At 40.3% G+C, this 24,655-nt stretch overlaps 1 protein-coding gene across 2 annotated transcripts in view; it reads left to right on the top strand.

Moving 5' to 3' along the window:
• The window catches only part of SLC15A1 (solute carrier family 15 member 1), a 51,129-nt gene extending 27,034 nt beyond the window's left edge, over nucleotides 1-24,095 (top strand). For both annotated transcript variants that reach the window (XM_085581688.1, XM_085581699.1), the window contains exons 5-23: nucleotides 695-814; nucleotides 969-1,068; nucleotides 1,307-1,397; nucleotides 3,328-3,411; nucleotides 4,497-4,579; nucleotides 7,002-7,088; nucleotides 8,067-8,156; nucleotides 9,394-9,438; nucleotides 9,539-9,568; nucleotides 9,690-9,778; nucleotides 10,932-11,013; nucleotides 11,768-11,893; nucleotides 13,206-13,355; nucleotides 13,772-13,821; nucleotides 14,389-14,499; nucleotides 14,645-14,738; nucleotides 15,156-15,302; nucleotides 16,157-16,264; nucleotides 17,239-24,095. In XM_085581688.1, the coding sequence (XP_085437814.1) occupies nucleotides 695-814; nucleotides 969-1,068; nucleotides 1,307-1,397; nucleotides 3,328-3,411; nucleotides 4,497-4,579; nucleotides 7,002-7,088; nucleotides 8,067-8,156; nucleotides 9,394-9,438; nucleotides 9,539-9,568; nucleotides 9,690-9,778; nucleotides 10,932-11,013; nucleotides 11,768-11,893; nucleotides 13,206-13,355; nucleotides 13,772-13,821; nucleotides 14,389-14,499; nucleotides 14,645-14,738; nucleotides 15,156-15,302; nucleotides 16,157-16,264; nucleotides 17,239-17,424 (1,873 nt within the window). In that variant the 3' untranslated portion in view covers nucleotides 17,425-24,095. The remainder of the gene's footprint in view (nucleotides 1-694; nucleotides 815-968; nucleotides 1,069-1,306; nucleotides 1,398-3,327; nucleotides 3,412-4,496; nucleotides 4,580-7,001; nucleotides 7,089-8,066; nucleotides 8,157-9,393; nucleotides 9,439-9,538; nucleotides 9,569-9,689; nucleotides 9,779-10,931; nucleotides 11,014-11,767; nucleotides 11,894-13,205; nucleotides 13,356-13,771; nucleotides 13,822-14,388; nucleotides 14,500-14,644; nucleotides 14,739-15,155; nucleotides 15,303-16,156; nucleotides 16,265-17,238) is intronic.
• The last annotated feature ends 560 nt before the right edge of the window (nucleotides 24,096-24,655 follow it).

The raw sequence follows: 24,655 nt of genomic DNA, 5'->3' as shown, positions 1-24,655 counted from the left end.
GGTTGGTGATTATGCTGTACTATCATCCTAGGCACCTCCTGGACAAGGTAGTCAGGCTGAAAGCCTGCAGCCTGCACTCTTCAGTGCTGCTCTCACTCAGATCTGAGTGTAAAAAATGTTGGTACACTTACATTTACAGTGAAGAGAGTGGGGGTATAGAGCTGTTGTTCATAACAGTATTTCAGAGGAATTTCCATATTTGAAGCAGAATTTTGACTTTTCTTTTTTGTTTACTGCTGCAACGAAAATAGAAAAAACATAGTGAATGTTTAATGATACTTATATCAGTGTAAATTTCAGATTTTAGTTTTGCAGAGTAGTCCATTTGACATATGCATATTAAAAATATGAAAATAGCATTCTCGAGTTGGCCATTAAAAAGGTAACCACTGAAGATATTGTGACTTAGTTATACCTATGGAATCCATGTGTTGTCGTGCCTTTATTAATCAAAGACTACCTTAATTAATTAAAAGCTACCTATAATAATAAAAAGAATACAAATATTGTGGCAGTGGTATGTGGTCAGATTTTTATAGTAGCTTCTAATAAGTTCAGTAATTTATTGTATCTGTTAGTTTTTTAAATTACCAGGAATCTTTAAAGTAAGCAGAAGTCTGCATTAGCTGTGGCATTATCTGTGTGTAAGTGTGTTAACATATCTAAGAAAATGTATCTCCTCTCTCGATAACAGGACCATTCTCTACCTGTCCATTGTCTATGCGATTGGGCAGATAGTGCTGTCTGTGGGCTCCATAAATGACCTGACGGATCACAACCACGATGGCACTCCTGATACTATAGCAGTGAACATGTGAGTTGCCTTGTACACATTTTTTGTCCCAGACAAGTTAAAGATGGGGCAACTTAAGTTTATGTTACTTGAATTTCAACTGTATTTCAACCAGTCTATTATGTACGAAAAATGTAAGAAAAATGATTCTTTTTTCTTTTCTCCTTTGTTCCAGCGCTCTGTCCATAGTTGGCTTGGTCCTTATTGCCTTGGGTACTGGTGGGATCAAACCGTGTGTGTCAGCATTTGGTGGAGATCAGTTTGAAGATGATCAGGTAACAACATCTTTCAGATTTTCAGTTATTCAGATATTCTAACTAATGTTTATAGTACTCTAATAATATACATGTTTGTATAGATGCATTACTGCTGGATTTTCCTTAGGGGCTGAAGAAGGTGCTAGTTAATTATTTGTCTTGAACTTTGAAAACAGAGGCACTGATTTTTTTGATCTAGGCTCATCAATGTGGTTGTGTCTAAGCCTTTCTAAACATCTTTCTGTTTTTACTGTAGGAAAAGCAAAGAAGTACCTTCTTCTCTCTATTTTATTTGTCCATTAATGCCGGAAGTCTCTTATCTACTTTAGTCACTCCAACTATCAGAGGTAAGGTCACATGTTTGCTGACAATAGTTAAACACCAGAAAAGGCATGTTGGATTGTAGTCCAATCTGGTTTAAATTAATGTTCTGTTCTCTGACACACTGGAGTTATCTAGCAAATAGTCTTCAGTGTGTCATCCAGCTTCTCAGAGATGAGGTGCTCTCAAAAACAAGCCACTTGAAAACCTTCATTGCCTTTGGGATCAGAAGTACTAGAGCTGAAAAGACATGCTGGAGCTAACAGCTCGTTCGCTTAATGCATATTTTAATTCCATGAAGGTACAAATATGTCACGTCTTCCAATGTCTTCTTTAAAACTATCACACTAGAAAGACTAGAAAGAATTGCTTTGCTTCCTGGGGGAAAGGAAGGAGAGAGAGAGAGAGAGCCTTCTCCTCTGGAAACATGTCCATGCTAAGTACAGAAGCATCTCTGCATGTAGGAATATATTAATCCATGTGACAAAGTAAATAATTTTTCATATTGTTTAATAAGTAAGTTATGTTCTCTTTTGCTTGTAAGGAATAGCATGATCCTAAACAAAACCCAGCAATTTTCTAACTTATATGCATATGGATTTCTGTGGCAAGCTTGCACATACATGGTGCAGTATGGATGCTCTTGCCAGCAGTTTCAGAAGGCTACTTTTCTCAAAAGCAAGGAAACAGCATGTGAATTCTGGAATAACCCAAAAGCACCAGGCTGAACCTCTGGCCTTTGGATTTCTTGACTGAAAAAGACTCTGTAGAAGAGTTTTAGGTGTTTGCTTAATGCAAATTCTATCATTTTCAAAAAAAGGAAGGAGAGATGCATAAGGCATAGCATGTAGTTTACTTCTTTGCTGATACAGGGTGAAAATTCCTTGGAAAAAAAGGACAAATTGAGTTGAGGGAAATGATAACCTGTTTCAACCGGAAAAGGTTTGACTAGAAGACTAATACATCTAAATCAAGACATTAATTATCTGCAAGCAAACATTTTTTCCCCAAACCATGCTCTCTAATTCTTCTCTTGGAAGAAGTATGATGAAGAATGCAATAATTTTGTTTAGCGTTTTATTTTATACTGCTGAAGTCAGTAAGAGTCAAATCTGTGAGTAATGCCAAGGAGGAAAGGGGGCTGGTGATTGTGATTTTGTTTCAACAAGCCACAGTTACATCACTAGAATCTTTGTTTATGAGCTTAGCTCAAAACTTTTGTAATCTAGTTCCTTTCTTACTAAGGACATTTTTTGGAATATTCTACTGTTATTCTTCATGTCTCAGTGTAAAACTAGATGTAAATTTCCTGTGAAGAGGTCCTGAGAGGCATTATACTATTTGGTCTAGAGAACAGAAGGCAAAGGGGGCATTTGATGTGAGGAGATCCTGAGAGGCATTAGGCTGTTCTGCCTGGAGAAGAGAAGGCAAATGGAGCATTTTATCAAAGTATAAAAATACCTAATGGGAAATTAAGAGGACAGAGCCAGGCTTTCCTCAGTGGTACCCAGTGTCAGGTCAAGTGGCAATGGACACAAACTGAAATACAGGAGGTTCCCTCTGAACATCAGGAGATGCTTTTTCACACTGAGGGTGATCAAGAATTGGCACAAGCTGCCCAGAGAGGTTGTGGAGTCTCCATCCATGGAAATACTCAAAAGCCTTCTGGACACAGTCCTAGACAATTGCATCCAGGTAGCCCTAGTTGAACAGGGCACTTGACCTGGATGATGCCCAAAAGTCCCTTCCAATCACAGCTGTTCTCTGATACATAAATCCGCTTTCCAATAATGAAAGATAAGTTGGATACTGATCCTCCACTCTGAGGATGTTGGTAGACTGGTTTGTTGTTCCCCTGTGAGTTTTCAGTGAATTCAAAGAACAGAAACCATATGGAAAACATCAACAATGCTGATGTTTTTATTAGACTTTTATTTGGTGTTATTTTTACTTTAGCTTCAGAGTGTGGCATTCATACCAAACAGGAATGTTACCCACTTGCTTTTGGAGTTCCTGCTATCCTCATGGCTATTGCCTTGGGTAAGTGAATCTCTTGCCATCCTGTTGCCTTGATAATTAGATGATAACAATCTCAGAATAATGAAAGTCTGATAGAAATCCCCTGGTATTGACCTCTACCATTACCTGATCATTTCTGTGGTTTTTGACTTAAATTTTTTCCTGGGTGTGGAAGTGGGTGGGATTAATCTGAACTACTCGCTTTCATAGAAGTGTCTGATTTACCAGTCAGATGAGGTGGGGGTGAGGCCTGAATAGCTTTAAATTCTGTACATTATGTAAATTACTGCCTGTGTTTCTTGGATTACTGGTGTGTACAAATAGATCTTTTGAATGTAGGGTGAGAACTCTCAGGAAAGGTGTAGTTTGGACGTTATCTCTAGTCTAGGATTATAGATGGTGTGAAGTAATTGTTCCTGCACTGGAGAAATCCCATATTTGATATGTCACTGCTTCTCAAACACCTGCATTTTTACCAGCTGTGCTACAGGTCACTCCCTGAGCCTTACTGCTGACCAAGAAACTGGGGCTGCCATTACATACTACAGCATCCCTCATGCTCCTTGTCCTTCATGGTGCCGACTGGGAGCCTGCCTGGCTACCAATGACCTTGCCTTGCCCATGAGCCCAGGGCAGGCTGGATGGCAGCTGTGGGGGTTTGCCTGTGTCTTGCCTGCATGTGGGATGATGAGGCTGAGGACAGAGGACACCTTGGCCAGTCCTGCAGTTCAGGCAGAGCCTTGTGTGTCCCTCCATGATGTGAGCTGCAGCATCCTGAGCTCCTGAAAATGAGCCCCTACAATAAGGCCAGAGTCAAGGTCCTAAATGCCCTTGTTTTGACCATCCCTCAGTTGAGCAAACCTCCCACTGAGCGCTTACTTTAAGAGTTTCCAGATTTAGGTTTTTGTCTTGAATAGAAGTAATCTGGTGGTATCAGTTTGATTTGTCTTACTGTATGATAGCATGTGAATAGGCAATTGCATTGCTTCTTAGGAGGCTTAATCCCACCCTGATTAACTCCTTGATTTACAGTTTCCATACTAAATTATTTGCTGTTATTTTAATTTAATTCTGAGTTTCTTTTGGTTTCTGTTTGCATACTGTAGTTGTGTTCGTAGCTGGAAGCAAAATGTACAAGAAAGCTAAACCACAAGGAAATGTAATGCTTGAAGTTTCCAAATGTGTTGGAGTAAGTATTGCTTACATTCCTCAATCTCTGGCAGCAACTCCTAAAACTGTTCTGTGAATGTGCCTAAATCAGAATTCTGTCTTAATATAAGGAAAGTCTCTGAAGTTTTTTGCTTTATTACAGAAGGCTTCTTACTGACACCTCCACATTTAGGGTGTCTTTTTATGCATATCTTGATTTATGTGTGGATTTATACACATAGGAAACAAAATAAGGTGTCGGTGTTATGTAAAAATGTATCCCAACTTAAGGGAACATTTCCTTCTGTATTTGTGCACCTTTATGCAGCAAGAGACAAACATGTCTTGAGCTGAGTCAAGAGCAGAGCTACTAGTGCATCTTATCAGCAAAAACTTATTACTTATTACAAGAATATTGTTTACAATGCTGAGGTTTATTGATCCCCACTGTGCTAAGGAAATTCAGGAGGTTGTACATCAGTGTGATTGTGCAAGGAAAGGAGTGGAATCTACATGAATAGCACCACATGTCCCAACTTTGCAGTGCCTTGACTTTGAGATCACATTTATTCATGTACAAGTTTCTTCATTTTCAATTGTTGTGGTTTGACATTGGCCAAATGCCAGGCACCCATGAGAGTAGTTTGCTTAGCTTTTTTTGCTACAGGTGGGCAAAGGAGAGGGAAAAATATCAAAGGGCTCATGAGTTGAGACAAGGACTGGGGAAAAAAAACACACTCCAAGGGCAAATCAGGTTCAAATCTAAAGGTATAAAATAAATTCACTATCAACAGAGTAGAGGAGGACAATGAGAAGTAAACATATGCTTTTAAAACATGTTTTTCCCTCACAGCCACTCCCTCCTTCTCACCAACAATGCAGGAAGACAGGGTGTGGGGGTCTTGGTCAGTTCATCAATTGAGATCTTTTTCTGTTTGCTCAGAGAGAGGAGTCTTTTTTCTGCTATGTTGTGGGGTCCCTTCCCACAGGCAAACGGTCATCCCAAAATTGTTGTGGAATGGGTCACTCATCCACAGGGTGCAGTCTTTTAATGGTAGGCTGTTCTAGTTTGGATGCAAGGGCTCTTTCTATCTCTGGGAGTAGGGGCCCTCTCTCTCTTTTCAGATCTCCCACTAGGCCACATTCAGTTGCTAACATTCTTCTCTAACATTCACCTGCTCCTGTGTAAGCACTCTCCCCATGGGCTGCGAGTGGATCTCTACACCCACCATGGACTCCATGCATTACTGGGGAACAGTTTGTTTTACCATAGTCCTCACCACAGCTTGCAGAGGAACCTCAGCTCCGATGCTTGAAGCACTTTGTCCCCCTCTTTCTTCTCCACTGACCCTGGTGTCACCGTGGTGTTTTGCCTCATGTCCTCACTTCCTTCTCTGACTAGAAGAAAAGCTGTTGCTTGTAGGTACCATTGTGAACAAGTTGCAGTGATTCAAAGATTGTTGCAGGATGCTGCAGCACAGAGAAGTTGATCTCATTTAGGTTCTGCACTGGGGATTCACTTGTCATGCTTCTGCTGTCAGCCGGGTGGTCCCACCGCCACTGTGCAGCTGTGCCTGTGCCATTTAATGTCTCTTCATGCGGGGTGCTGGGAAGGAGAATCTGCTGCCACCGCCCCGCCCTTTTTGCTCGCAGTGCAGTTAGTTAGGGGGGGTTAGGCAGGGTCCTGAGCTGGTGTATTGCTATGGGCAGTGCTAATATGGTGCTTCCCCACTTCTGGAGAAAAACTGCACATGCCCTGTTTTTTCTTCTTAAATATGTCATCACAGAGGCATTACCAACCTCTAAAATTGGGCCAGCAGTGTGTCCATCTTCAGAGCCATCAGAGATTGGTTCTGTCAGACATGGTGGAAGCTCTAGCACTCTCCCACTACCAAAAGTCAGGCCATGCCAAATCAACACACCCCTACAGATCTGCTAGCTTATCTTGTAGGCACTGTCAAAACCAGATCTCTGTAGGTGACATTTCTTAGAGCTCTGCTCCTAAAGCCCAGCTTGGCGATATTCCATGGAAAATCTTAGGAGTTCTTTAGGACCATATTTGTGTATATTCAATGTCAAGGTGTGAGACATACCTACAAGAGGGAGCTTGTCATAGTAGCTTCTCTCCTACAACCATTCAGCTCAGCAAACCTGTGCATATGACACTATTTACTGTTGTATGTAAGTAAGTCTGAAGAAGGCAGATCTTTCAGCTTCTCACAGCAACCCATGTTGAGAGGGACTGCTCTGAACTGTTTGGTCCACCTGACCTCAGGTGTATGCTAGTTATGCAGTGTGAGGCCTTAAAAACAACATTCCCCTAGATGATGGGGTTAACAGAAGTCAAGTCACCTTTAGCACCCTCTTAATGCAAGAAGCCAAGAGTATAATCTCTAAAGACAAAGCAGTTTATAGTTTTAAATATTTGTAGTGCCATTAAACATAATTCTGTCTCTCCTCAGTTTGCCATCAAAAACAGGTTTCAACATCTCGGCAAGGAGTTCCCCAAGAGAGAGCACTGGCTGGACTGGGCAAGTGAAAAGTATGATGTAAGTACTGGGGAAGCCTCTGCTGTGACAACTGCTGACCCACAGCTTCTCTCTGTCTGCTCTCATCCATTGCCTCATGCACTGGGCAAATAGTTTTGGGTCTCTCCATCCTTCAGGAGCTGACCTGACCAGACCTCTGTGCTCTCCTGGCATTGCAGGTTATCTCCTCAGCTCCTGTGGGAGAAAATAGAGCTGTGTGACTCAATGCTCTGTGTAATCATAGGCTGTCCAGGAAAGTTCAAGGGGGACAAAAAAAAGACTTTCCTTTGCCAAACAAATACAAACATTTAAGTTTTTTGATTAAGAAAATAGCAAGCGTTATCATTCCTTCTCTCTTTCCTGTATCTCATGGCTGCAGAGGGGAAAATGGAAATAATGCTGCCTGTCCTGGTTAATGCACAAGGCCATAATACTTGTCTTGGTATGAAACATCAGAATTTTACTTTGGAATTTCAGTTTAAGTGGGTAAACACTGCATTCCCTCTAGCCTCAGTACAATTTCTTATCATGACTTTCAAGGCCTTGTATCCCATAGTTCCCGGCTTGTCTCTTGCCTGCTATCCTCTCTATCCTTTTGCCAATGGCAGCACAAACCTTAGCCTGTCACCTTTATTTTCCTTTTGCCTGTATGCTTTGTTCTTAGGTGAAATTCCTCAGTTGCCTATTGCACAAATGCCCACTTCACTAAGTGCTGAATCTCGTGCTGCCATCAGTGTACAAGCAAAGCGGCCCAAGTCTCTCTGGTATCAGTCACCTTTAACCAGCAGCCCTTCCCATGCACAAGCAGACTTTGTACTGTTTTAATAGAAATCATCAGATGGAGCCACAATATGCAAAGCTGAATGTGTGGGTAAACATTATATGATGGGTCTTTACCTGTTGCTGCGATGTGAGTAGCAGTCTGAAATTGTCTCTTTTTATTTTTTTTTCCTTTCTTTTTTAAACCAATTCCTCTTATGTAATTCTTGTTTTCTGCAGAAACGACTGATTGCTCAGATAAAGATGGTGTTGAAGGTGCTTTTCCTTTACATCCCTCTTCCCATGTTCTGGGCAGTTTTTGACCAGCAGGTAAGCAGAAATGGTTTGGCTTGGTAACTAGAGCTGTACCATGTCAGTCTCTATGGGAGTGTGGAAAAACAAATTCTTTATCCTGGTTTTATTGCAAAAGGGTAGTCACTGAGTCATGTCAGTACACGATGATCTGCAGCCAGGGGCAATCTCAGTTTATCTGAGTATACCCAGGGCAGATTCAATGACTGAGGCCTCTCCAAATCTTGCATCAGCCTGGGACTCAGGGGATGAAACAGTAATTTAAAGCTTTCTTAGTGCTCATGTTTCTTCAGTTATCAATTGTCAGATGAAATTTAGGGTCCTTGTAAAAATGAGCTGGAGAACCAGGGTTTAAATTATCTGGATTAAGCCAGTTTGCTTAATCACTCACACCCTGTAATAAATACCTTACATCTTCAAGCAGAAGTGTAAGCCTGCAATTCCCATTCACTTGGTGGACTGGGTGCTCAAGAGTCACAAAAGTATCATTCACAGTTAAGCACTGAAGTATGAATTTAGGAAGATGCTTGAGAGAACCAGGGCTTGAAAGCCTTATCCAAGTCAGATGGAAGTTTGGTCCAGACTCCTCATATCCTACTGCTTCAGTCCAGTGCCTGTGAGCTGTAGCTGTCAGTGTGACCTGTTACAATTAGGCAGCTCTGCTATGAAATTCAGAGCTCAAAGCTCATTCCATGGGTAATATCTCGGGCAGTGCTGTGTCGTGGGAGGCTGAAAGATCTTGTCACAGATGCAGTGATACTGTTCTTGTCTCATCCTGGGCTCAAGCCTAAAGTCTGCCCTGCTTGTCCCAGCTTCAGGCTGGTTTCTGGGGCAGAAGGCTCCAGGCAGGCCAAGCCCTGGCTTGTCCTCTGGCTGTGGGCTGTGTGAAGGAAGTGTGATGAGTGGGATGTGTGAGCTGCCTGGGCTCAGGCCAGTGACACGCGGCCCCGGGGGGGCTCCTGTGCCAGCTCGCGGCAGTGCCCTGCACAGGATGGCCCTGCCCTCTCTACAGCCCATTTCTGCTAAGTTATTTTCTGCTATATTTCACAAAACAAGTAAATGAAGAGGAGTGGGCCATGAGTCTCACATTGTTCAAAGGTTAACATTGCAGACTAAGAATATTCCCGTAGCAAACCAGCTTTACTTTTGGTTCTATTGCGTGTTTATTCCAACACTTCACTTATGAAAATGATTAAAAAGGAACTTTAGAACATTGATTTACTGTGACAGCTAATTTTTTCTTCTCTTATTTAAGGGGTCAAGATGGACACTGCAAGCCACAGCAATGAATGGGGATTTTGTAGGTTACTTTTTATTCTTTTTTTCTTTAATTAACACTTTTCAGAACCATTTTATTTGTTGTCACAATATTAAAAACTATTTCTTTTTTTCTTCACCAGGGTTTTAAAATTCAACCAGACCAAATGCAGGTATGTTAATTTTCTATCTGCCAATTTCAAGTGCTTGTGAAAGATTAGGTACATATTGCCCTTGCTTATAAAAAGTGCTTTGAAAAATACTTATTTTTTTTCTCATGTTCATCTTCTCCAGATTGTGAATCCAATCCTGATTGTTATAATGGTCCCAGTTGTAGATTCTTTGGTTTATCCTTTAATCAAGAAATGCAAGCTGAATTTTACGTAAGTTGATGTAATTATCTGACTTCAACAGAAGCTCATTTTAGTGGTTTCTTTTACTGGCTCTTCCAGCCCTAATGTAACAAGAGCAAGCATTCAGCTAAGGATGAAAGAGAAGTTTATTTAAAAGGGTTTAATAATTTAAAGAAATTAAAATATAAAAAACCCCAGAATACTGTAAATGGTATGTAGAGACACCACAGATTAAAAGAGGAGAATCTAAGAGAAGAGTAACAATGTTTTTCAGTTAAGGACAAAATCTTTTGATTGCAGGAGAGATGATCTTGATTGTTTTCCATATCCCCTATGTCTACCCCCTCTCCCTCCTGAAGGATGGGAGGTAGAAATGCAACATACATCCTTGGCATTTGTCATGTTTTGGGCTAAAAAGCAGCACAAGACATTTTCTGTTCAGTCTCAGCTGGGAGTCTGGCTTACAGAATCCTTCTAGGTGGAGCTTTGGGGATATTACACATACTTTTTCAGTGTTGGTAAGGAAGCGGCTAGCAGTTGCAGGAGTGCTTGCAGAGGCAGAAGAGAATACAGTTCTTCAAACAATTTTCAGAGAGCTAAGGTGCAATGCTGTTTTTCCATATAGCTGTTAAAAATCTAGGGGTTTGCTGTGCTGGCAACACTCATTCATTTGTAGATGATCTGCACTGCATAAATGATGCCACAAATGACATATATACTCTAAATCTATCCTTACAGCTTAACTGCATACCAGTAGATGTCTCCTAATTCAACAAATTTCCCTGACCATTTTTGTTCATCTTGTTTAAACATAGCAATATGGAGACAAGCTGTTCCGCCTCTTGTCTCTTTCTTGTTTTACAGCTAACAACTGTATTGGATTGAGTTTTTTCTTCCTACAAAACCAGATTTTTTTCAGGAACCTAATAATCATGGTCAGTCAATGTTTGAGCCCAGCAGATGCAGAGTAACAGGTTATTTACGATGCTGCAGAAAAGATGCATTTCTTGATAGAGTAACTATGAATTGAGAGGTACCTTTTCTGTAATAACATCAGGCCTTCAAATGGTGATAATGTGTTAGTCGTGGCCATTTGAGTACCCTAGAGTAGAAAGAAAAAACAAACAACTGAAGCTTTGAATTGGCACTTCTCTTAAATCTCACATGTCTTTTGCTGTACCAGGCCCCTGAAGAAGATGACTGTGGGGATGTTCCTCGGCTCTATGGCTTTTGTTGCTGCTGCCCTTGTGCAAGTGCAAATAGATGTAAGTTCAGCCACATATGAGTATTTACTATTAATATATAGCTGTTAATTCAGGAAAAAAAGGGTGTATTTAATGGGAAATTGAACCAAGACTCCTAAATTTGGAGCCAATCATATAAGCATAGAACTAGAGGGAGGGGAGGTATATTGCAATACTGTGGTTAGCACAGTAAAATTAACTAGCAACAAACACCATTCTGCAAAACATCATATTGCAGTTAATACAAATTATGCATTAAAGACCTCAATCTTTAAACTGAAACTAAAAGCCGAAAACCAGACACTTGCTTGGCCTACCAGAGGGCTACTTTGTATGTTTGACCTCTTCTGATATTTAGTTTGGAGGTGAAGTGTGACAGTCTGCGAAGCATCATTATAGCAGGAGTAAAGATGGCACTTGTTGAAGGAAGGATTTGTCTCCCCTAACCTTCCTTGCCCCAAAGGGAGGTGCCCTGCCTGAACCCAATGACTCTTTCCCCTGTAGCTGGGATGTTAGCAACACCTCTGGTTGGCGATCCATTGGATTCCAAGATCTGAACAGCTGTCTAGGGGTGTCTGCTGTGGATGAGAGACTTCTTTCCTAAAGCAATTTGTGAAATTAGTAACAAAACCTGATTCAAGTCTCCTCTGTCAGACGATCACAGATCAGCAGGCAAATGATAATCTTCAACATGAAATTATAAAGATTACAGCAATTATAGTAATTTTTCCATGTGACTTCGAACACTGATTTTACTTTTTTTTCTGTCCTATAGAAAAGCTATCCAGTTTTCCCTGCAGCTGGGCAAGCTCAGATTAAATTAATAAATCTGGGTTCTGTTCCTGCAACAGTTCAGTTCCAGCCTCAACTTCAGAGTGTGGATGTAGCACCTAATAAGGAGGTAAGTAAGGGCAGATGTGGAATATGAAAAAAAGAATTGAAATTAATTAAGCTAAAAAAAATTTGAGTAAGTTAGAATAATTCTTAACTAATGGTTCAAAATTGATTATTTTCTAGGACTTTGTTACTCTAATAATTTTAATTATTTTTCTTTTTTTTTTTTTTTGTATTGTGGAATGAATTATTTTTGAAAACACAGTGATTGAAGAAATAGTAACTATGTTAATATTTGAAGTATTACTACTTTGATCTGACTAGAGTATCTTTTTTTCCAAGAAACTTTCATAAAATTAAGTGACTTGGAACTAGATGAAAGTCTTACTCCTGTTAAAATGGTTCCAATTCCTAAAAGTAGCCCCTTCCTGCAATAAATGTGCATTCATCTCTAGTGAGTTGCTGCTATTACTGTGAGAAATTACTTACCTAACAGGGAGCTAATTCTGTGGCCACACCACACATTAAGCTTCATGTTTTGCTGCCAAATAACTTTTTCAGGTTCTAATAAAGCACAGCATTGGTAGTTCTATTGACAGCAAAATGTGGTGGCTCTGATGGATGTTTTTTATAAGGATCTTACAAAGTGTTCTCTGATAGCCTGTGGTTCTGTTTCCCTTGAAGAGGAGAGGTCTTACTCCAACCTCCTCCAAATTTGCTTCACAAGGAAACAGAGTTTTGAGGAGAAGATAAGGGCACCCAAACTGTATACTGACAGGGAACTGATGTAACCATGGTACATACCTGAAAATAAAAGGTATGGAATGCTCAATTCCCTGTTACAGACACTTTATCATCCAGATGTGGATTATAAAGTGCTTTTGATAATCCTATAAAACAAAGGGCCTATTTTAGTGTAGCACTAGCATGTTTAATAATGGTTGAAGTATTTTATGTTGATTAAATGTGTTTTGAATATTTAAAACATGTAATTTCTGCTTTTTGGAAAATACTGCATCGCATCTTATGCTAGTGCTACTTCTGTGGCTAAAGAGAATTTTACTCGGTGGTTGTGGTAAGCCTGATTTATCTGGAGCAAGAAATAGGAAAATATAACAGCTATTCCAAAGTGCTTGTGGGAAGCTCATGTAACTTTGAAGCTTGTGTAAAAAATTAAACTAACAAAAAACAATGATCAAATTGAATTAATGCTTGATGTAAAAAACAAATCAAAAATTAGTTAGGAGATGTTCATGATCTCTGGCACCTCAGAAGTAACATGCTTAAACTTCTGACCCTCCCCAGAGTTCATAACATTCCCTCAAAAGTGTAGACAAATATGCAGTTGCACAGAAATCTGTAGCAATTTGTCTTTGTAGACTGGCTACATGACATTTGAGACTTCTAAACTGCAGTCATTAAACATAACTTCTGGAACTCTAAATACAACTGAGTCTTTGGATCTGACAGAGAAACAACGTTACACTTTCGCATTTAAATGGCATCCAGCAAAGATCAGTTACAATTTGGTAAGTCTGCTTATTTCTTAAGATATAAATATATGTTTTGACAGCTATCTGTGTGGAGGGTGTGAAGCTGAGAGGACAAGCTCTGGATAGCTTTTGTCCTTTGATTTATTTTCTGTTTCTCCTTGTCTCTGCTGTACCAGTAAGACTGGTAAGCTGCAGAGAGTACACCAGGATGTCCTTTAAAAAAAAAAAATTACCAATTTCTTATGTACCTTGACAGCTACACTTTCACCAAAACTTAGGTGTGTGGTCATACAGCGTTTTCTAGTAGATGTGTGTGCTAGGAGGAGCCTAAAGAGGAAGGTTCTGGAGTCTTGCCCTGAAGCCTCTGTTAATTCCCACTGCTCTGTAATAGTGCATGTTCAAGATGTTCTCTGATGCCAGCAACATATTTTGATAATGGTCTCTTTCACCAGATAGAGGACAATATCACAGCAAAACCAGCAGATGGAAAAAGTCTCGTCAGGTAGAGGGGAGTTTTTTGTGTCTAAATTTTGACAGTAGTGTGTCTCTTTCTTCAGTCTTGGGTCTTTGGGTAGTCTCTTCTTGTTGAAGTAAAGTTTTGTGTACTGTAGGAACTCACCTTTTGCTGGACATGTCCCTTGACATTTTAGGGGATGGGATAATGTCTGAGTCTTAAGTTATCTTGCACATCTGCTTTGAGTGTAATTTAGCTAAAAGTGGAAGTATATGCTTCATTCAATTGCCTAGATTTTTTTATTGGACAAGTGGCATGGATTACATATCTATACCTCATTTATAATCTTGGATAAGAGTTATCTTTCTCTTGAGGTTCTCCTAAGGCAGTGGGCTGATGGGGGTCTAACTGGCATTTTGTATTAGCTACATTTCTAAGAGATTTAGAGTTCTTTCCAAAATGTGAATTGATTAAAAAAAAAAAAAACCAAAACCAAAAATGCATTGAATGGGAAGACTTGATACTTGTGCTGTCAATATATAATTAAAAGTAAAACCTGTATTCTTTGATTTCTGTATGTTTTATGTAGTATTTAATAACTTTTCCATTTTAAAGGTTCATAAACAATTCCAATTTTACTGTCAATGTTACTATGGGTGACATGGCTTTTGGAGAGCTGCAACCTCTTTCTGCCAGTAATTACAGCGTCATTTCAAATCCAGGCTGGTAAGCATTTCCCTTTATCCTAATTTGATCTCCTAGATATAGTTGTCCTTGGGAAAAGGGCACAGAGTTTTCTTAAAATATGTGATGCATACAATTGACTACACTCATGGTCTGAACTGTGAGGTTTTGGTTTTTTATTTTTCAGGTCATATACCATTAATGCTTCAATGCCTAACACTTGTACAGTTGATTCAAAGGAATTTGGATATGGTGCTGCCTATACCATTTCACTTGATGATGTGAGTTGCTACTTGTTGGATGGCCAATATAAAATTCCTTCCCATGTTGATACTTTACCTAAAAAAACACTAGAATTATTCCACTTGTCTTTAATCCTTTAATTTCTTCTTGTCTTTAAGTATATATGGTAGAATTCTGGTATCCTAAACAGGACACAAAGCTACTATTAACTATAAAAATAATGGCGGTTATGATAATAACATAATGCAAGAATTCATGATCACCATTTATGGCCTTAAACCTTTAGCCCTGTTAGACACTACAGGTTTGCATGAAGTCTGCTGTAAAAAAGCTATACTTTATAGATATGTAGTGCTTCATGTGCAGTATTTGTTACTTACTCTGAACTTCCTATATTATTATAGAACTGTGCACACTCATTATTACTGTTCCTAACATGCTATTTTAAATTCCAGTGTGTTGGAAAAAAACTTATCATTACACACTTCGAAGATATTGCACCAAATACAGTCCATATGGCTTGGCAGATCCCTCAGTATTTTCTTCTTACATGTGCAGAAGTACTGTTCTCTGTCACTGGGCTGGAATTTTCATACTCACAGGTAGGTATTCTTCTTCCTGAGTTAAGAATCTTGGTGCAAGTTAAGATTTTCCATGATATCTTGTTTTTAAGGGGTGGTTCTGTGCTGCTGCTTTGATTCCTATGTCCGTCACAGCTCCTAGAAGGATTGTATAGGCTCACGCAAGTTGGCCCAGTTTAACCAAGAATTTGGTGTTTTCCATGAAGCTGTGCTGAATTATATAATTTAAAGACTTGACTACCAGTCCTCAAATTTCCTTCTCACATGTGACTATCCATTGAAAATAAGTGCAATAGTACTGATGCAATAAGACCAAAATGGAGAGCTCTCAAATATAAAATGAGGAAGTAGTGGCACTTCATCTCCACACCAGCATACTCCATACAGTCTTTTTGTTAGCCTTTTATTAGTGTTTAGTTATGCACTTTTAATTCCTTTGTCTTCTGACTCCAGTTTATTAGTTGTGTGTATTTCTCTTAATTCTGAATCTAGAAACTGCAGTGATGGAAATGTTGTAAGGTGTGATTTGCTGGGTGATCCACTCAACTTCTTCATGTCATGTGTACCATGTGTTCCTGAGATGTAAAATTACACCTGTATACCTGTTAGTTACTTGGTGTGTAAATGTAAAAGGTGTTATAGTTAGTGTGCTAATGGTCTCTTGCTCCTCAAAGCCTTCTCCAGACCTGTTTAGCTCTCTAGCAATTTTTAATGTAAAAAAAAAATTTTAAAAAAGCCCCAACCACCACCAAAATCTAGAAAACCATGAAATCCTCTTCCCCACAGAGAAACAGTGTTTATTGTAAGGTAAAGAATGCAGTAAAGGCATCAGAAAATAAATCTTACCATCAAAATTTAAATGTCTGTCTCTACAGGCCCCGTCTAACATGAAGTCAGTGCTGCAGGCAGGATGGCTGCTGACTGTGGCTGTTGGTAACATAATTGTCCTTATCGTGGCTGGGGCATCTGCAATCAAAAAGCAGGTAAGCATGCAAGCAGTTAGTGTGCTATTATATTACACTGTGAGAAAGCAGTTCTAATTCAGTGGGAAATTATGGCAGCTAAATAGTTTTTCTGCAAAAGTTTATACTTACCTGTTTTTTGCCTTGTTGCCAGGCTCCTTTTCTTGCAAGCAGCAGTTTCTAACATCTCTCCAGTAAATGTCTTCTCATGGTGTAGAAAGTCTGTGAACTTTTGAGCTGAAATTCTGCATGAATGAAATTAAAACCTACCAAAGTTCTGTTAATTGTTAATGAGCCTTCACCTGCATGCCACAGCCTTGCCACATCCCTTCTTCTGGCTTTGTTGGTTTCAAACCTCATTCTTTGGGACATAAAAACTGTATCTGTCCTGGTGAAGAGCAATTGTCCAAGATTTTCTATTTATTAGCAGTGTTCTGTAATAAATTAAAATGGCTCTTTGAGAGAGGGAAGAGCTTATCTCTAAAACAGCTCTGGCAGTCCCTAGTTTAACCTAAATTAAATCAGAAAGAGCATGAAACAGAGATGTTGAGGTTTTTCAGCTAGAGTTTCTGATCTCTGCCCACATTTGTGGTCACTAGGTCAGCTGTAAAAATTTTTAAGTGGAAGCAGAATCAGTGCCAGCCTGGTTTTAGAATGAGATTATCTGACCAAAAGGAAGGGGCTGAGTTTCTTTCTCAGTCTTTCATTCAATTCCCAGTTTCTCCAGGAAAAGGATGTTGCAGAATTTTTCAGCATTTACAGAATTTTTGTTTTTTTCAGTGAAGATAGAAATTATGAAAGAGCCTCAATTCTGAGTTGCTTTAATATGTATTTTATGCTTAATTAGTAATTAGTCCTATAAGCCATATGATAGTTGTTATGCATACTCAGTTTAACATTCTGAGTTTACTTCCTGAAAATACTAAAATGGTGTAATACTCAAATGAATATTGGTGGATAAATTCTGGTTTTTTTTTGTTTGTTTGTTTTGGCAGTGGGCAGAGTATGTGCTGTTTGCTGCCCTGCTGTTGGTAGTTTGCGTCATTTTTGCTATCATGGCTTCTTTTTATACCTATATTGATCCAAATGAGATTGAAGCCCAGTTCAGCAAGGAAGAAAAGGAAGAAAAGAAGGCTCGAGATGGCAATGAAAAGGAAGCTGAAACTGTTTCTCGACTGTAAAGGAGTATTCAAGGAGTGTTTGTAAATAATGGAAATCCCATGTGCTGTCCTGCAGTCAGAGGAATCAGGGTATCAGTTATAACAGCTCTGGATTACATGTCTTGTGGGAGACATTAAGCAAGACTGTTTTAACTTAAAGTGCAGCCTCTCTAGGGAAGCAATAGGAAAATATTAGTCTCTCTCTTGTACTGAATGTGGTATCCTGAAGAAACTCCAGCAGAAGTTGCACTCTTAATGTTCCTCAATCTTAAATATTATAGCATTATAATATTGAAATTAGACTTGGAACTATTGGACCCTTTGAAAAGATATATTTTTATACTGTATTTCAATTTTGTATCATGAAAGAAACAAGACTTATGAAGAAACACCAACTGAAGCCAAGCTCTCTGCACTATCTCCCTAGCATCACTGTTACTTGAAAACAGCAGGTCACACGTGCCTTAAATTCCTTATAGAGAATGGGAGCAAAGCTCTGGCAGTGATCAGATGAAAATGTTGTCTGTGTTCCAAGTGGCAGTAACTTGGATCTGTTCTGTAACATAATGCGTTATCTGCCTGTTAACTACCCATTTAACTCCTGTTATGTCTTTAGTTAATATTAGAAGTCCTCACTCTGGTAAAATAATAACAGCAAATGACCTTTGGAACAAGCAAGAGCAATAAAACTTACATAATAACAAAATAAGGAATGTGTTTTAAGAACATGGCTTTACAGTTGCATGGTAACAAAACTCAATGCCACCTCTGTGGCGTCTTTATCTACATGCTCCATCACTTAAAGCTAGCAGATCAGTGCTGGTCTTCTCTATCTTAATATACCATAGCACTTACCAAATTTATGCTAGGAGAGACTAAATTTTGCTGCTCCTGTAGTCCTGAACTCCATATTATGGAGTGCCAGTGGTCTGCATGTTGTTTTGGTAATTCTCGTTCTTTAGGGTCTACATCCTACACTTTTTCCAGCAGCTGGGACTCACTGGCCCCTCCAGTAGCCTGGCCAGACTTTCAGCTGCTTTCATACCTGTCTTCCAATATTCTTATCCTATTTTACACCAATTGCATTTTGGTATTTGCAAGTGATGACACGACATCCATATTCAACCCAGGGGTGTTCTGCTCGCACTGCGGGTCCCTGGGCCCCTGTGCTCCTTATTCCCACTGGAGTTGCTGGCACCTGGACCTCCATGTGCACTGAGAATAGTCACTCACCAATGAAGACAATTTCAAATGAAGTTTGAGAAGTCAAGTCCAAGGCACTCTTTGCTTCTGTTAGAGACAGTTCTGTTACACCAGAGGCAGTAATCCCCTCTTGGTCTCTCAGGTCATCTGGGGAGAGCCTTTCCCATGGGTTTGTGATACTGTATGTCCCCCAGCCAATGGAACTGAGAGTCTACTGTAACAGCCACAGGAGCAACTGGCTCCCTGCCATCCTCTGAGGAGTTAAACAAATTTTATACCAGCTTTATTTATGGCAGACTAGCCAGCTTTTCTTCTGCCATGCAAGTTAAGCAAAATAAATTATCTCCTAACTTTATCCAATAGAAAAGTATCTTCTGCCTACTACTCTATTCATGCCAAGTGAAATGTTTATTTATCATTTTAACACTACCTTTTTTTCCCCTTGAAATACAGATCATGTGTCCAGTTTTTATACCATAAGCTGTTGTTATTTTAGTGCTTTAGTAAACCCACTAATATGTCTACAACATGATGGATGTGGTTTATGTTTAGAAAGCCAATAATCCTGTAAAATTAGATAGGCAACCTTTCTGATGACGTGAAAATTACCTGTAAGGTAGAATGGAGACAGTTATGTGTGACACGGTTTTAATCTTATTTTCAACAGGAATTTAAGTAATTAAAGTTAAAATATCCATGTGCCTAACCAAGTAGTTCCTGTCAGCGTTGCTGTGACTGTGTCCAGAAGTCGTGTCCAGGGAATTGATCTTTAGGCTGAAATTGAGTGTTTTCAGTTCCTTAGTTTTAAGCATTTAAGAAATACTCAACCTCTAAATGTATGGAAGTGTTTAGTTTAACATGCTGCTGTCTAGACTATCAGACTTACTGCTTTTGAATATAATGTTCTGTTACAGAGAAGACAGCCTGAAATTAATCAAATTAACAGTTTATCATTCTAAACTAACAATATGCATGAGTAGTGAATTATGACACCCTGCTCTAGCAACTCAATCTGCACTCATGCGTGGCCAGGTAGATACAGGAATGTGTATGTCTGTATGCTTAACAATATTACAAATATACTGTAAAGCTTCTCTGTTTTTTTCAAATTCCCCCTTAGCTCAGCCTAATGACATTTGACTTAAAATAGTTCAATGTCATATTTCTGAACTACATAAATCCATCCTCTGCCATTTGCTGTTCTTAAAAATTGCCTTATTAGTAGCATAATCTTTGGAAAAACTTATCCATAGTTACAGACAAATGTCTATACAAAGTTGTTTGGTTTCTTAAAATTTCCTGGAAGCAATTGCAAGCCACCTATACATACTCTATGACTTGCTTCTGCCTCTTTCTTTCACAGCTTGATGTAGTACTTTAGCATAACATTCACTGACCATTGTGGTAATAAAACAATTGGGTCTTGCCTTAAAATGTGAAAGGGAGACAAATTAGCAAAAGGGCAGTAACAACTGAAATCATCCTACTCCACCAGGATCAGGTTCAAAAAAATCAAAGATGCCTCATTTCCCTCCAATTCAGTCAATGCTGTTCTTCCTGCAGACATGACCCCTGGCACAACCTGAGGTCTTTTCCTCTCATCCTTTGCCTGGGAGAACAGACTGATCCCTACCTGGCTACACTCTCCTTTCAGGCAATTGTAGAGGGACCAGATCTCCCTTGAGCCTCCTTTCCCCCAGCCCCCTCAGCTGCTCCTCACAGGATTTGTACTCCAGAGCCTTCCCCAGTTCCATTGCTCTTCTCTGGACTTGCTCCATCACCTCAATGTCTTTCCTGTATTGTGGGACCCAAAACTGAGCACAGGACTTGAGCTGTGGCCTTCCCAGGAGGGCTTTCACTGCTTTGGTCCTGCTGGCCACGCTATTGCTGATGTAATAAACAACAAGCCAGGATGCCACTGGTCTTCTTGGCCACTTGGGCTCGCTGCAGGCTCTTGTTCAGCTGGCTGTTGACCACCACCCCAAGATACTTTTCAGCTAGGAAGTTTTCCAGCCACTTGCCCCCAGCCTGTAGTGCTACAGGTGGTGTGACCCAAGGGCAGGACCTGGCACTTGGTCTTTTTGCACCTCATACCATTGGCCAGCACTCATGGATCTCTGCTATCCAGATGCCTCTGCAGAGCCTTCCTACTCTACAGCTTGGTGTCCTCTGCAAACTGACCGAGGGAGAATTTGATCCCCTTGTCCAGGTCATCAATAAAGATATTAAACAGGACTGCTCCCTGTATGCTGGATGTAACTCCATCCACTACCACTTCTGACAGTTTTTTACCCTGCAAAGAGTGCACCTGTCCAAACCGTGGGCTCCCAGCTTTTCCGGCAGAATTCTGTGAGAGAACAGGTACAGAGGCTTTACTGAATTATAGGTAGACAACAACCTCAGCCTTTCCCTCGTCCACTGGGTGGATCACCTTGTCATAGAAGGAAAGCAGGTTGTCAAGCAGGACCTGTCTTTCCTAAACCTCTGCTGACTGGGCCTGATCCCCTGCACGTGCTGTGTGATCACACTCAAGATAATCTGTTCCATAACCTTCCTTAAGCACTGAGGTCAGGCTGACAGGCTGCTGGAATCCTTCTGACCTTTCTTGCACATGTGTTTCACATTGGCTAGCCAGCAACTACTTCCTAATTATTGCAGAGGCTAACCAGACAGGTTTGCCTTTGCTGGCAGATGTACTGGGATGAAAGAGCTGGTTTTCCCTTCAGTGCCAAAATGGTCATAAAACCTTCTGAAACACTCATAAGAATATCTGCAGTGAAAGTGGCTCCGTCTCTGTAACCCTATTGCTGTATTTTGGGGGTGAGGGGAGTTAAATTCAAAACTGTGGAAGATGCATAACAAAATAAAATAATGAATAAAAATTATCCAAGGACTAAGCACAAAATATTGAGGCACTGTCACAGCAGTGGTTCTCAAACTGCTGATGCAATCCCTCATTTGACCTGTTGCTGCTGTTAAGTTGCAAATAAAACTCTCATGAGATTAAGATGAAATTTCAGCTCTCTGCTCATGTGAAATTGTGTTTATCCTCTGGATCCTGTGAGATTTAGAGTACTGTAATGTATGTTCCTGTATGATCTTCTTTCCATCTTAGCCCATAAAGGGCTTTTTAAAAAATTCTAAATCCTTTCCAGGCTGGAAAAAAAATATTTTATTTAAGCCTTGCAAACTTAAATAAATAAATCATCAATGCTCCCAGAGCCATACCATCCTTCCTTGGTAGTGAAAATTGGAAATGTTTTCTGCTTAGGTGGGAATTCTATTTCCTAAAGGTCGTATTGTACAAAAACATATTTCGAGTAAAGGTTCGAAAAATTCCATTTTTTCAGCTCCTTCAGGCTGGTACTTTAATTTAACAGAGTGTCTGAGGTCAGTTCTTTGACCACCTAAGTGAATTAATGATATTGAGTGTATTTTTACTGAAATCTAATCCCAAACATGGGAGGGTAGGAGTAGAAAATGCTATACAAGTGTACTCAAATTAGAGCTGTGGATGTCCCAGGGTGGCAGGGCCTGGCTGAGTGCTGAAACTGGAGGTGGAGATTTTGTTTAAGAAACTGAGACTAGAAATTGGGAAGGGTGGTTAGAGAGAACCTCCAGATTCTCTACATGTGTCCCTTCTGTCTTGCAGGGAGTGTGAGACTAATGGTCATTATATTCTCTGTTGTAGCACAGCAAGGTGTTACTGCCACAGACCATCTCCTCTCTGCTTTGGACCAGGCTGTAGTCACTCACCAACCAATGCTGCATTCTTGACTGAGTTACAGAAATTCAGTTATGGGCATCCTTTGGTTGGCTGGTTTTCGGTTTTAGGTGTTTTTTTCATGCATTCATTGCAAGTGTGACTCATGATTTCTCCACTAGAGCCTCAGGGCAGATGGCTGCTCCAGCACCCACAGCACACAGGTGACGAACTCAGCTCCCTCCCTGACTTGCTGCCACCCCTGTTGTAGGGGGCAGACCCAAGATGCTGTTCTGTGCCACCTATGTCCAGCTCAGGGAGCTTGGCAGAACCAGGAGGAATTAGAGAAGCCCAGAGCCATTTCCCATCTGCCATGAGACAGCTAGTTCAACAGGAAGGATTTATTTGCTTTTTCTGGAGTGGACTTTTTGCAGTGAAACGCCAGTCTGTGACTACAGACTCTAGGTAATATTGGTAAATATAAAATACACGACACTTTCCTACCTTTATTTAACCTTTCTTTCTTTGCCAATTCTAGGCCCCTTGATCAGGCAAAGCTTCCCTAAACGTAGCCCGGTGTCCCTCTCCAGGACCTCATTTTCCACCACCAGGTGGCAGAAAAATACGCTACAGTGGTAGGGAAGGGCACGGAAAGGCACACCTTCCCCACCCCCCATCATTAACTTAATAATTAATTCATTATTCATTAAAATAATGAATAAAAATTATCCAAGGAATAAGCACAAAATATTGAGGTACTGTCACAGCACTGGCTCTCAAACTGTTACTGTTCGCTCGCAGGTGTTACAAGCTTCAGATTACCCTATGAAAATACCTAGATCACTATTGTATCATATAAGACACATAGATCAGTATTACTTTTGAAGACCATAAGGCTGCTGTATGTTTAGAAAAATAAAAATATTTGAGTGGATTTTAGCAAGAGTCTCTGGCAGCATTGATGAAAATTGCCTCTCTTACAAACTTTTAAAAACTTATGAAAATTGCCAAAATAGCATGTGGTATTATAAAAAAGAAACTTTGATATTGAAGAATAGTAAAGAACCACAATAAAGCTGATTGTGCTGCAGCACCCAACACTCTTACCCTAAAAGACGATAAAACCACTGGCTACAACTTCATTTTGTGCTTATTTCAATTTAACTGCAGGACTCAAGCCTCAGGCATGAAACTCTGTCCTAAGAAACAAAGACAAGCAAGTTCAGGGGTTTTTTTTGTAACTGAGCAAAATGTCAGTCAGACAAAGCAAAATTGCCTTCTGTGGGCACAGCAGACTAATCCCCAGAAAAAACAACACCATGTTAGACAAAGGGATGTGTAGACACTTCAGCATTAAGTGGATACAAATTTGGGCTGCATTTGGTTCTGACAGACTGAGTATGCATTGATTTCAGATTTCTGCCTCTTGGAATGCTTCCCAGATTATTAATCTGTTGTACAACTACTTAGCCCACCCTGTCTTTAACAAGGAAGCCATAATCGCTGCATTTGATAGGTGCCCCCAGCTCTCCAAGATGGCTCTTGGTGAGGCCATGCCAGCTAGACACTGACCCTTAAGGGAGTTTGTTGGAAGAGCAGCTCATTCCTGAATAACATTCAGTTTTAGACATCTCTTAAGCACTGTGCTTTTCATCCTGACATCTTGTCAAGTGTATAGAGATGCAGGTTTTAGAGCTATCCTGCAAACTTTAAACTCGGACACGCTAAAAAAAGAGCTGTGTGTATACTCCTTGAGAGGACAACAAAGAACATCCATAGCCTGTGGGGCTATGGCTGCTGCTGCTGTAAGGGTTGAGAGAATTGTGATCAGCCCCTGGATGGACCCTCAGGTAACTGGTCCTGGGGAGGTTGTCCAAAGCAGAAGGGATTTGCAATGAATTGTGACTTGGATGGGAGAGCTTTGGGAGGCAGAACTGTTCAGAGGATATTTACGTTACCCAAGCATCACATACTTGAAATAATTTGGGAAGGGATGATGTCGGCATTTGAGATGCTCAGTGACATGGGATGGGAGGAGTTAGGAAAGTCTGCTGCATGGCAGCTCCTCAGGCGCTTCTAACCAGATCTTCAGACTGGGGCCAAGGACCTGTCTGCAAGGACTTTTGGGGCTGCTCCTTCCTGCTCTGTCCTCCACTGTGTCTGCCCCATGGAAAGCAGAGGAAACTTCAGATTAGGATCTCTGTAGGGGAGAGGTGTGGTTTCCAGATCAGACTAAATCATCATGAAATTATGTCAGTGTTGAAAAAAGATGTGGCTGTTGGGAAGGACAGTCTTTGAGCAGTTAAACACCCAAATGATGCTGCACTCTCATCCTCACATGGACTT

This window comes from Lonchura striata, chromosome 1, assembly GCF_050655825.1.
Source record: "Lonchura striata isolate lonStrDom1 chromosome 1, ASM5065582v1, whole genome shotgun sequence".
Classification (NCBI taxonomy): Eukaryota; Metazoa; Chordata; class Aves; order Passeriformes; family Estrildidae; genus Lonchura; species Lonchura striata.
The sequence above is the reverse complement of the archived record's forward strand: the minus strand, read 5'-3'. Positions and strand labels throughout refer to the sequence as shown.